Source organism: Elephantulus edwardii, unplaced genomic scaffold (assembly GCF_000299155.1).
Source record: "Elephantulus edwardii isolate Elephantulus edwardi_28Jun2011 unplaced genomic scaffold, EleEdw1.0 scaffold00187, whole genome shotgun sequence".
NCBI lineage: Eukaryota > Metazoa > Chordata > Mammalia > Macroscelidea > Macroscelididae > Elephantulus > Elephantulus edwardii.
Window position 1 is genome coordinate 85,614 of NW_006399937.1, and position 12,716 is coordinate 98,329.

Below are 12,716 nucleotides of genomic sequence, written 5' to 3' on the forward strand. Positions count from 1 at the left end.
CTGTGAAAGCTGGAGCAGAAGCTGAGAGAAACAGGCCAGGGTGTCAAGAAAGGGACAAACATTGGAAACCCATGTACTGTGCGCCACGTTCCTAAAACCTCCTGGGACAGGGCTGTTCTGATTCAGTAAAGATATCAGAATGAAGCAAAACCATCTTAACAGTCTGGCCTCAGATAAATGTCAAGAATAACACAAGCAATATTACTAGCTTCCATTTACAGTACATTTGGTCAGTTTTCAAATGAATTACTTTATATATATTATTTTATAAACTTAAAAATTTTTTTCTTCTTGTTGTGTACCATCAAGTCAGATCTGACTGGCACGGGTGGAGATCACCCCTCCCCCTTCAGTGGAGAGAGCATCTGGTGGATTCCTTATGCCTTCAAGGTTGCAGTGCAGCTTCTTGCCACTAGGCCACCAGAGCTCCCTTTAAACTTTGTTTTATATGTTGATTATATGCATGATCTTTTTTTAATCTTCATCAAAGCTCACAAAGCACTATTATCTCCATTTTAGAAACGCCTAAACTGAAACTCAGAAAAGACAGTTTCAAAAAGTTTGCAAGATTAACAAATATCAAAGCTGTGAAAATAAATTAAGACTCCACATTGTTAATACTGCATGTGAACTCAGATTATTTTTCTTAAAAAAGAAACACAATCCCCCAAAGAATTTTTAAAAAATTTGCAAGAAGTACGCATTCTTGATACAAAAACAAACAATATACAAAACATATGCGGTAAAACGTTAGAGCTCCTTGCCTCAGAGGGTTACAACTAATACCTCAGGGAAGAGGATTCTTTCAGATCTGTTTCAGTGCTTCTCTGTTTAAACACACACACACGGAGTTTCTCATTACTCTTGTTTTATTTTTTAATTTATAAATTAGAACACACTAACATATTGCTCCACATCATTATGTTCTTCCCATTAGGCATGTAGAGTGGAGATTTCCAGATCAGTACTGCAGATTCACTAGCACTTTTAAAAAAAATTTGTTTTATTATTTTAGTGTGAGTGTCCCATCAAATCAGATCTGACTGGTACAGGAAGAGATTGTCCCTCCTTCCCCGGCAGAGCATCTGGTGGATTCGAACCGTGCGCCTCTGGGGTTGTAGTTGCAGCTCCTTGCCACTAGGCTACCAGAGCTCCCCTTCACTAGCATTTTTTAAAACCACAGGATCACCAGATGCTCTGCTGGAGAAGGAGTGGCAATCTCCTCCTGTACCAGTCAGATCTGATTTGATGGTACACACACACACACAAAATAATAAAATGAAATAAAATTTTAAAAAATCCCTAACAAAAACCACAGGATCCACAGAATGGATGGCCACAATTTACTTAATTACTCCTCTTATGAATGGTCATTAGATTTTCTTACTTTTTAACATGAAAGCAAAGATTAGAGGTAGACCTTTGCACACATGTACAAGTATTTATATTATATGTTATATAAACCTAGAATAGAAATTAGGTATTTACCATAAAAATAGAAATTTAACAACGCATTTGACATTTCAACATTCCTTACATGCACAATTTAGTGACATTAGTATGTTCGTATTTTTTTAAATAGGTATTTATTTTTATTCATTGTCGCACATTTTCTTCCCTCTACTTCCCTTCCTCCTCCCCCAATTCACTTTGCAATGCATCTCTTGTTCTAGTGTGTTTATCCTATTTTTTAACCATCATCATTATCCATTTCTAAAATTCCCCATCACCCTTAAGAAGCTTAGTGTACAAGCAATGAGTCTCTTGTCTCTCTATTCTTTGGTAATCAGTAATACATTTTGGTCTATATACACTTGCCTATTCTAGATATTTCACATAATTGTGATCATAAAGTATTTGTTCTTTTGTGACTATCTTATTTCACTAACTTTTCGAAGTTTAGCTACATTGTGGGATGCATCAGGACTTCATTTTTTTAATGTCTGAGAACTATGCTATATATTTATAATTTCATTTGTTGATGGATATTATTATGGATTTAACTGTGTTCCCTCAAAATATATGTTAACAATATCACTAAAGAAAAGTAAGACATGAAGAGGTACACAAAAAGTATAGGTGACAAAGGTGAACACTATGACAGAGACATGGTTTTCAGAAATAGATGGCCAATCTGAGAGATGCTATGTGCAAAATCTCGAATGATACAAGTAGCACCAAAAGATGATGAAAGGAATACACAAGGTCACTGTACCAAAAAGAAATTGTTAACAATGAAAAATTTCAGGAAGTTCTATATGAACAAGAGCCAGTGGTAAGGAAGGAAGAAGCTGAAGCTGCACTCAAGGCACTGGCTAAAAAGATAAAACTGGTGGAATGCCAATTAATATGTTTCAACAAACAGATGCAGCCCTAGATATACTCATCAGTGTATACCAAGTAATGTGGAAGACAGCTACTTAGCCAGCTGGAAGAAATCTGTATTTGTTCCCATTCCCAACGAATGTGATCAAAGAGAGTATCGAAACTGATACTTACCAGTAATATCACATGAAAGTAAAATATTGCTAAAGATCACCAAGAAACAGCAAGAAGAATATGTTGACAGAGAACTGCCGGAAGTTCAAACTGGATTTAGAAAAATTAATTACATGGTTTTCATAAAAGACAGGCACACACATACACATACAACATTTCTCTATTTCTTAGAGTTGCACTGATTTTTTTGTTGCCAGTCTTGTCCTTAAAACTGCTGATAGAGATTGTGATTGAGGTCTTTAACTGCCTGGTGACTTACAGGTTAGAGTGTGTACGGATTCCAGCTAAAAGAGATAACAGAAGAATCTCTATTTATGTTTTATTCCCTAAGCAAAGGCATTTGACTGTGCAGATCATATCAAATTATTGCTAACATTGAGAAGAATGGGAATCCTTGAACACTTAATTATACTCATATGAAACCTATACCTAGAAGAAGCAGCTGTTGTCCAAACAGAGCAAGAGAAAACTGCATGGTATAAAATCAGGAAAAGTGTGCGTCAGGGTTGTATTCTTTCTCTATACCTATTCAATCTATGTGTTGAACAAATCATTTGAGAAGCTGGACTCTATGAAACATCAGGATTGGAGGAAGACTCATCAACAATTTGCATTATGCAGATGACAAAACCTTGCTTGCTGAAACTGAGGAGGACTTGAAACAATTGCTGCAGAAGATCAAAGACCACAGCTGCAACATGGATTGTATCTCAACATCAAGAAAACAAAAATCCTCATGACTGGACCAATAAGCAACATCATGGTAGGTGGAGAAAAAGAATGAAATTGTCAATGACTTCATCTTACTTGGATACACCATCAACACCATTGGTACCAGGATTAAGGAGATCAGGAGACACATTGCATTGGGCAAGTCTACTGTTAGGGATTTCTTCAAGTTACTGAGGAGCAATGATGTTAGTCTGAATACACCTGATTCAGGCCTTGGTCTTTTCAATCACTTGCTATGGATCTGGGAGCTGCATAATGAATAAGGATGACAGGTGAATTGATGCCTTTGAGCTGTGGTATTGGAGAAGAGCACTGAATATTCCACGTATTGCCAAAAGAACAAACAGACAGGCCTTGGGGAAAGTGCAGGTAGAGTGCTCCTTGGAGGTAAGGATAGTGCAGCTTCCATCTCATATACTGTGAGCATGTTGCTAGGAGAGGGTATTCCTTGGAAAGGGAGACGAGCTTGAAAAAGTGGAATGTCACAGCAGTGGGCTCAAGTGTGTCAGATGATGAGGATGATACAGGATAGGACAGGGTTCAGATCAGCTGTTTACAGGGTTGCTATGAGTCACATTCAACTTAATGGCACCTAACAACCACCACCACCACCACATCAACAATCTACAAATGGATATATAGGTAGCTAAGCTCTTATGGCCTTATAGCAAGAAATTGTGCTACAATCCCAAAGGCACGTGGTTGAAGCTGCTCCACAAAAGAAGCATGGGCAATCTTTTCCCATGCGATTAACTGCCTCTGAAAACCCGTTGAAGGGTCAGCTATGGGTTGGTTCTGACTTGATGGTACATGACAACAACAACAACAGGCAAGATCAGAAGATTTAGAGAGGTGAAAGGGATCACACGTATGACCATACACAAGCTTGATTATCATAAAAGCTCATGATGTAATAAATATATTTCTTTATTTTTTAAAATTTATTATTATTATTTTTTGTGCATGTACCGTCAAATCAGATCTGACTGGTACAGGAGGAAATTGTCCCTCCTTCTCTGGCAGAGCATCTGGTGGATTTGAACCATGTACCTCTGATAAATATATTTCTGTATACAGTAGAACTAACAGGGAATAAAGTTATACAAAGTTCTGAATCATCATCAAACTTACTGAGGGAATGAGTTGCTAATCCTAGAAACTCAGGACCTCAGGACTTTGGGAAATCAAGGTCACCTAGAATAACAAAAGTAAAAGACAATGTTCTACGTCCTGCTTTGGTGAATAGTAACTGGAGTCTTAAAAGCTTTCCAGTAGTCATCTAAGGTATAACTGTTGGCCTTTGTCTGGAACAAAGAAGAAGAAAGAAAAGCAAAGATAAACTGAAACAATTCATCCAAAGGACTAAATGATCATGTGAACCTCAACCTCCAAGATCCTCCGCTAAGAAAAATTTGATGGTGCCTGGCTACCACTGCTGAGATCTAAAAGAGATCACAGTAGAAGGGCCTGGATATACTGTTGTTGTTGTTAGGTGACACTGAGTCAAGTATGACTCACAGTGACCCTATGAACAAAAGACCTAAACCCTGTCCTATTTGGTGTCATCCTCATCAACTCTGACACATTTGATTTCACTACTGCAGTCACGGTGTCTATCCATTTCTTTGGGGTTCTATCTTTTGTTGACCTTCAACCTTTGCAAGCATGATGCCATTTTCCAAGGAACAGCCTCTCCTAGCAATACGCCCAAAGCATGATATACAAGCCTCACCATCCTTGCCTCCAAGGAGCACTCTGGCTGCACTGTTCCGAAATGTCTTTGTTCTTTTGGTAGCCTATGGGATACTCAGTACTCTTCTCTAACAACACAACTCAAAAGCATCAATAATTCTATCATTTTTATTCATTGTCCAGCTTGCAGATGCATAACAAGTGACTGAAAAGATCCTGGCCTGAGTTAGGCACACTTTAGTCTTCAGTATTTTGGAGAGATTCTGGACAGCAGACTTGCACAATGCAATATTCTTCTGATCTTCTGACTGCTGGTACCAAGGGTGTTGTGGGCTAAAAATGTGGTACAAAACTAAAAAAAACCAAAAATGGTCAGGCTTAGTGGTCTGAAAATGGACTGGTAAAACCTTTGAGACTACAGTCTTTGTCACGCTTTCAAACTGGACTAAAACTCATCCCAGTGGTTCAAACCACCAAGACAGCGCTATAAGGTGAACAGTAACACAAGAGAGGCACTCCTTAGAATGGTCAGTCATATTAGATCACAAAGTCAGCAATGGCCTAACAATAAAGATCAGAAGGAAGGAAAGGGCAGGATAAAAGATTAATGGAAGCAAGAATCACAGAGAAGAAACGAGAAGTGTGCAGTTACACTGTGGGTATTATAATTAAGGTTATAAAATATGTACAAATGGAAAAACAATTTGCTTTATAAACTTCCATTCAAATTTCAATTTTTAGAAAAGTGTTTTAAATCCTAACTTCTATATCTCTATTTCTGTATTATGCAGATGACACAATGTTGCTTGCAGAGAGGGAAGAGGACCCACCTGAAGCATGTGCTGCAGAAGATCAAAGACTACAGCCTTCAATACGGATTACATCTCAATATTAAGAATACAAAAATTTGCACCACAGACTAATAGGCAACATGATGACAGATGAATAAAAGATTGAAGTTATCAATAATTTAATTACTTGGATCTACAACCAACACCTAGAGAAATAGCAGTCAAGAAATTAAAAGATGTGTTTCACCGGCAAAATTTGCTATAAAGGACCTTTCCAAATTGGCTAAAGAGTAAGATGTCATTTTAAAAATTAAGGTGTGCCTGATCCAGGCCATGTTTTTTTCCGATTGCTTTGTATGCATTTGAAAGCTAGACAGTGAATAAGGATGACAGAAGAAAAATCAATGTCTTTCAATTGTGGTATTAGAGTACTGAATACTTCATAAAGTGCCAAAAGAACAAACAAGTCTGTTTTGGAGCAAGTGCTCCTTAGAAGCAAGAATGAAACATCTTTTCACATACTTTAGGCATACTGTCAGGAGGGATCAATCTCTAGAAAAAGACAAGATGCTGGGAAAGGTGGAGGGGGAGAGAAAGAGAGGAAGATTCCTTACAAGATGGATTGACACAGTGACTGTAATAATGGGCTCAAGAATATCAGAGATGGTGAAGCATAAGGCAGGGTTCGGATCTGTTGGTCAAAGGGTTTATATGAGTTGAAGTTGACTTGATGGCACACAACAGTAACATTTTCTCTGTTATAGAAGGTAATTAGTATAAAGGATTTACTGTGGAATACACTGGTCTTTATATTTAGATTTTAATCTTACCCATTAATTTGTTGACATTTTGTTTCTGTAGATGGCCAATGAAGTGCCATTTGATATCAGGACATGAAGACAGAATCTGAAGGAGAGAAAAATCAACTATATTTGATTCAGATTTATGGAGGTCTTTCTGGCTCAAACTCCTTGCATACTCTCTTTTTGCAATGTCTATGTTGTGTTCTCTATGTACAATCAACTTTTAAAAGAACCAGCGAGCCTCCTAATGAGGTGAAAGGAGAAAAATTTTAAAGCTTCTGCTCTTTTATTCCCCCATCTCCTTCTCATTAACTTCCTCTAACTTTTGAAATCACCCATTAAAGATGAACTGATCTATGTTTTCAAAACTATAAAACACCCAGGCTTACTTCCTAAATTCACCATTCCTAAAAAAGCCACAAAAAGGAATACTACAAGTTCTAAAAAAGGAAAGAAAAGCTGACAAAAATCTGGAGCTCCAAGTCAAAGTGGATGCTTCTCCCCTGACTCTAATATCTAGATGTGAAACCCAAGGACCAACATAATTTGTAACTGGGAAGCATAGCTTACACATAAACGAAAGTAATTAGATGTCCACTTACTTTAGGATTTGATGCTTTTTCTAGCAGCTCTTGAACCTACAGGATTAAAACAGAACAAATAAGAAGACTGGCAATCCCAATTCTTCCAAAGGCTCAGTGGAAAAGGGCTCTTACATAGTTCTCCCCGAAGGTGCGCTGGCCGTGACTGTACGCCTCAATCACCATGTCTGCAGGTTTGGTTTTGCTGACTGCCACTAGCCGGGGCTGGATCGATGGGAGATCCTGCAGAGACAGAGACAGAGAGAGAGAGAGAGAGACACTCTGGATATAATAAGACCTGTAGCTCTCATTTGGTCAGACTCATTTTTGACATTTCAGAGATCAGTATTAGATAACAGTGGTCAAATATCTTTCATATACATGGCATTTCAATCAAATAGATGATTTAGTTTCCTATGTAGCAAAAGACATTACTCTCTCAAGAGAGCTGGACGGGCAAATTAAAGCACTAAGAGTGCAGTCTATAGACAACTGCATTAACATCACCCAGGTTCTATTTCAGACCTACTGCATCTGAATTGCTGGGACTATGAGGCCTACGGAAGTTGGGGAATTACCTTTTTATCCTTTCAAGATCTATGAGACATATGGCTCCCTCCACATTTCTGCTTTCAGAGGCAGTTAAATGCATGGGAGTAGATTGTGCATCTTTCTCCCATGGAACATCTGGTGGCCTTGAATCATGTGTCTTCATGATTGCAGGGCAGCTTCTTACTGCTAGGCCACCAGAGCTCAGTTTGACGGAAGTTGCTATCCTCTATCAGTGTTTGCTACCAGCTGGAAGGAGCATGGAGAACAGTGTGAATCTGTTGATGATGGCCTCATCTTACCAACGCCAAGACCAGAAACTCCACAGGACATCTGTGTCCTACCAATAGTACACAAATTCACACCCAAATCCAACCCAACCCACCACAGTCAAGTTGATTTTGACTCACCAAGACCCTAAAGAGAGCCTAGGAGGAACTGTCTCATAAGGTTTGTGGTGGTTGTTAGGTGACTACTACTCACAGTGATGTGACGATCAATATAGAAACCTTGCCCTATCCTTCAGCTATGCTCAGGGCTACTGTTGTAGTCACTGTCAGTCGATCTCTTTGAGAGTCTTCCTCTTCCTTGCTGACCCTCTCTACTCTCTCCCAGAAAGATGTCCTTTTCTATGAACTGGCTCCTCCTGACAACATGCTCAGAGTATCTGTAGGACGAAATGTCACCATCCTTGCTTCTAAGGAGCACCTTGGTCACATTTCCTCTCAGGCAGATTTGTTCATTCTGTCAGGCCATGGGATATCCAATATTCTTCTTCAACATCACAATTCAAAGGCATCAATTCTTCTTCCATATTCCTTACTCATCATCCACCTTTCATACCCATATGAAACAATGAAAATATCATGGCTTGGCTGAAGCTCACCTTAGTCATTAAACTGACATCCTTGCTCTTTAGTATTTTAGAGGTCCGTGGCAGCAGAAACTGTAAATCTTTACAGAAGTAGATGGCCACACCTCATTCCCACAGTGCTCCTAGTGAGTTTGAACTTTTAATGTTTAGTTAGCAGCGAAGTGCTTTAACCACTGTACTCTCTGTTGGTGTGTGCCAGAGTCAGAATAGAGCCATAGCTGATTGTCTGGAAGGTTTTCAGAGGCAGTGTATCACATGGGAGGAGACTGCCTTTCCTTCTCTCATGGAGCAGCTGGTGGATATGAACCACATGCCTTCGGGATTGCAGCACAGTTTCTAGCCAGTAGACCACCAGTGCTCCCTTGTACTATCTGGGTGCCATAACAATACATATTACAATACAAATATTTTCCTTATTAAAAATATCTTCCATTTAAAAAAAAAGAGATGTTCTCATCAAAAAAATGAAAGCAGAAGAGAATTAAGCACTATCCAGAGGATTTTCTTGTTCATTGTGAGGTTTAGGAATTACTTGAGGAAAAGATGGTGCCACTGACTAGAAAGGAGGTTATATCCAGTTTCTGAAGCCCCAAGGTCAATAGTTTTGACCCTGGAAACTCATTCTGCATGGAACTGTTTCTCTTTATAGCTCTCTGTGTATCTATTTCACTAAAATCTACGTGTGGGTGGTGAATGAGTAAAGAGAGCCACTGGAACTTAAGATGAAGTGCTCAGAAGGGGAATACATTCTTTCTCAGTCTAATAAAGTAAAGCCTGTGAGAGCTGGGACTGAATGGGACTGGCTTGTTTTTCCAGGTCTCCTAAGTCTTCTACCTTTGACAGGTACAGTTGACCACTTTTCTATTCTTCATCAGTTTTTCTTCTCTAAGAAGCTTCAGTCTTACACAGGTTCTAGCTTTTGCAGGTTTTATGTACTGGGTTCCTTTCTTTTGGTTCTTCGCTGGTAACTTCTTGCTTAGAGTTCAACGAATCAGTAAGGCACTGTGTGAGTGTACACACACATATAACATTAAAAATATCCCTTTGACTGTGACAGTATCCGATGAGAAAGGGTATGTTCTTAAAATCCAAAGTCTCCATCAACGTGAGAAGGCGGCTCCGAAGGCCCTCTTGGCATCCTGTAACATCCATCAGTCACATATTACTGAGTAGGCCTCAATCATGCTGAGGACACAGAAAGGCAGGTGCACCGATTTTTGCTCTGTTAGCTCAATTCCAGACAACCTAGAAGTCACTTTTGTAGTTTTCTCTTTTCATTCAATAACTCAGAAAAGATAGAAACAATGAAGCCAAGAAAAGGAAAGAATCCCTTCAAAGACCTCAAATGATCATCAATGTAAAAGAAGCAAGCAGCTCACTAATAAGATGCTCTCATATCCAGACTGCACTATACATTAGTCTTGAAGCAGGGATATAACAGATCTATGAATTGTGCTCATGCAAAACCTATACCTAGACCAAGAAGCTGTTACCGAAACACAGGAAAGGAACACTGCATGGTTCAGGAAAGGTGTGTGCCAGGGCTATATTCTTTCTCCATACTTATTCAACCTGTATGCTGAGCAAATAATTTGAGAAGTCTGACTTTATGAAGAAGAATGTGGCATCAGGATTGGAGGAAGATTCACCAATAACATGTATTATGCAGATGACACACAACTGTGCTTTCTGAACGTAAAGACAACTTGAAACACTTGCTGTAGAAGATCAAACACTACCAATATGAATTATACCTTAATGTTAAGAAAATAAAAATCCAGGGAGAGGTGTGTAAAGGAAAGAGGAAAGATCTGGTGTGAAAAACAATGTACATAAACATTTTAAGTAAACCAATATAAAACAAAAATTTTACATATAAATAAGAAAAAAAATCCTCATCATTGTGCCAATTGGAAACATCATGAAAGATGGAGAAAAGATTAAAACTGTCAATGACTTCATCTTAGTTGTATCCATAATCAATATCCTTGGTACCAGGAGTCAAAAAATCAAAAGATGAGCTGCACTGGGAAAAACTGCTATCAAGGACCTCTCCTTGTGCTAAGGAACAACCAAGTCTCACCTTGTGCTAAGCTACCAACAAAGACAGTTTTAAAACTAAGGTGCACCTGATTCAAGCCATGGTCTTTTAAATTACTTCCTATGCATCTGAAAGATGGACAACGAACAAGGATAACCAAAGAAGAATGAATGCCTTTGAGTTGTGGTGTTGGAGAAGAGTATTTAATCACATATCTACAGAATAAATATGTCTTAGAGAAAAAGAAACCAGGTTACTCCTTAGAGACAAGGATGATGACGCTTTGTCTCATATACCTTGAGCATGTTGTTAGGAGGAGCCTGTCCTTGAAAGAGGGTATCTTACTTGAAAAAGTGGAAGGTCGGTGAAAGAGAGGAAGACCCACAACAGGATGGATTGACACAGTAACTGTTAAAACGGCTCATGTTTATCAGAGAGGGTGAGGCTGGCACAAGATAGGGCAAGGTTCAGATCTGTTGTTCAGAGTCACTACAAGATGCAATCAACTTGACGACCTCTAACAACAACATGGATTGGGTGACTATAAACTCTGGCTTGCTGTAACTAAAAACAAAAACCTCAAACTCATGCTTGTCAAGTCAGAATAGATTGAGAGTCCAGCTGGTTTTCATGAGCTTGTAAATCACACTAGAGGAGACTGCCCATCTTTCTCCTGTGGAGACACTGGTGGATTTGAAATGCTAGACGCGTTACTTTGGGTTAGCAGCACAACTCTCTATAGGCAAGGCTACAAGCGCTGCTGCTACAATACTGGCTTATTTATTTTTTTAAATTTTTTTTCCCCATAAATGCACTTTATTACACAGCTCTGGGAGACAGCGAGTCACCTCCAAGACTGCCTCCTAAATTTTAAATTTTTTAAAAATTTATTTTATTATTATTGAGTGTGTATGTGTGTGTACCATCAAACTGGTACAGGAGGAGATTGCCCCTCCTTCTCCAGAAGAGCATCTGGTGGATTTGAACCGTGTACCTCTGGGATTGCAGTACAGCTTCTTGCCACTAGGTCACAAGAGTTTCAAAACATTTTGTGTGTGTGTGTGTGTGTGTGTGTGTACGTGTACTGCTGAATTGGATCCAACTGGTACAGGAGAGATTGCCCCTCCTTTTACAGCAAGGAAATCTGGTGGATTCAAACTGCCTGCCTCTGGGATTGCAATGCAACTTCTTGCCACTAGGCCATGAGAGTTCCAAAACAGTGTGAGAGAGAGAGAGAGAGAGAGAGAGAACCATAGAATCAGCTCCAACTGGTACAGGAGGAGATTGTCCCTCCTTTTACAGCAGAGCCTCTGTGGATTTGAACCACCTGCCTCTGGGATTGTAGTGCAGCTTCTAGCCACTAGGCCACCCAGAGCTCCCCTTAGTCCTGGTTTATTTCTAAGTTCCTGGTGTAATTAATACTGCACCTAAAGTTGCCTACTTAAGGTAATTTATTACATATTGCGCCTAATCTATGAATAAAGAACCAATGGCAGAACTGGGATCAGGACTAAAAAACTCTAGATTTAGGACTAGAACTTAAGACTATAAACTAAAACACAGTGTTTCCTCATATTCTTTTGTATCCAAATCACAGACAGGCAACAAGAGAAGAAATTAATCTACTTTTCCATAGTTTTGTCTTTATGTACACCACCCTTCTGAATTTTCACTCAGTGAAGAATCACTATTGATCCAGTGGTGAGAATTTCCATTGTTAATCTATTTTGAAGGCTATAATCTTAGATGATCTTCAGTAAGTGCTTCCAGATTTCTTTACTTTCTCCAAGCAAGGTTGTGTCATCTACATAAAACTGGTTGTTGATGAGTTTTCTCGAATCTTCCTGCCATACGATCAATGAAAAGGGACTGACGCTGTCAACTATTTTATTTTACTTAGATCCAAATTCAACACTCATAGATGGGCCAGGAAGAGACCCGGGAAGAACAACAGTCAGCCACCCACCGCGGAACTCCAGAGGAGCAAAGACCGTGAGACCCCAGAGGCGCGAAGGCCACCTGCCACTGTATGAGCCCCCTGCAGCCCACACCTGTGTGACCCCCAACACACAGGGTGCTGCTGCACAAACCCCCAGCAGCGCCCAAGCCCCGCCCCCACCTCTTGGTGATAGTGTCCAAGCCCTGCGCTCCTTA

At 39.5% G+C, this 12,716-nt stretch overlaps 1 protein-coding gene across 1 annotated transcript in view; it reads right to left on the reverse strand.

The window, feature by feature from the left end:
* PROSC (proline synthetase co-transcribed homolog (bacterial)) overlaps positions 1–12,716 on the reverse strand; it is a 32,771-nt gene that overhangs the window by 5,427 nt on the left and 14,628 nt on the right. Inside the window, exons 2-4 of the mRNA XM_006896646.1 lie at positions 7,234–7,341; positions 7,120–7,155; positions 6,545–6,620 (exon numbers count right to left, since the gene is read on the reverse strand). Of these exons, the coding sequence (XP_006896708.1) occupies positions 6,545–6,620; positions 7,120–7,155; positions 7,234–7,341 (220 nt within the window). The remainder of the gene's footprint in view (positions 1–6,544; positions 6,621–7,119; positions 7,156–7,233; positions 7,342–12,716) is intronic.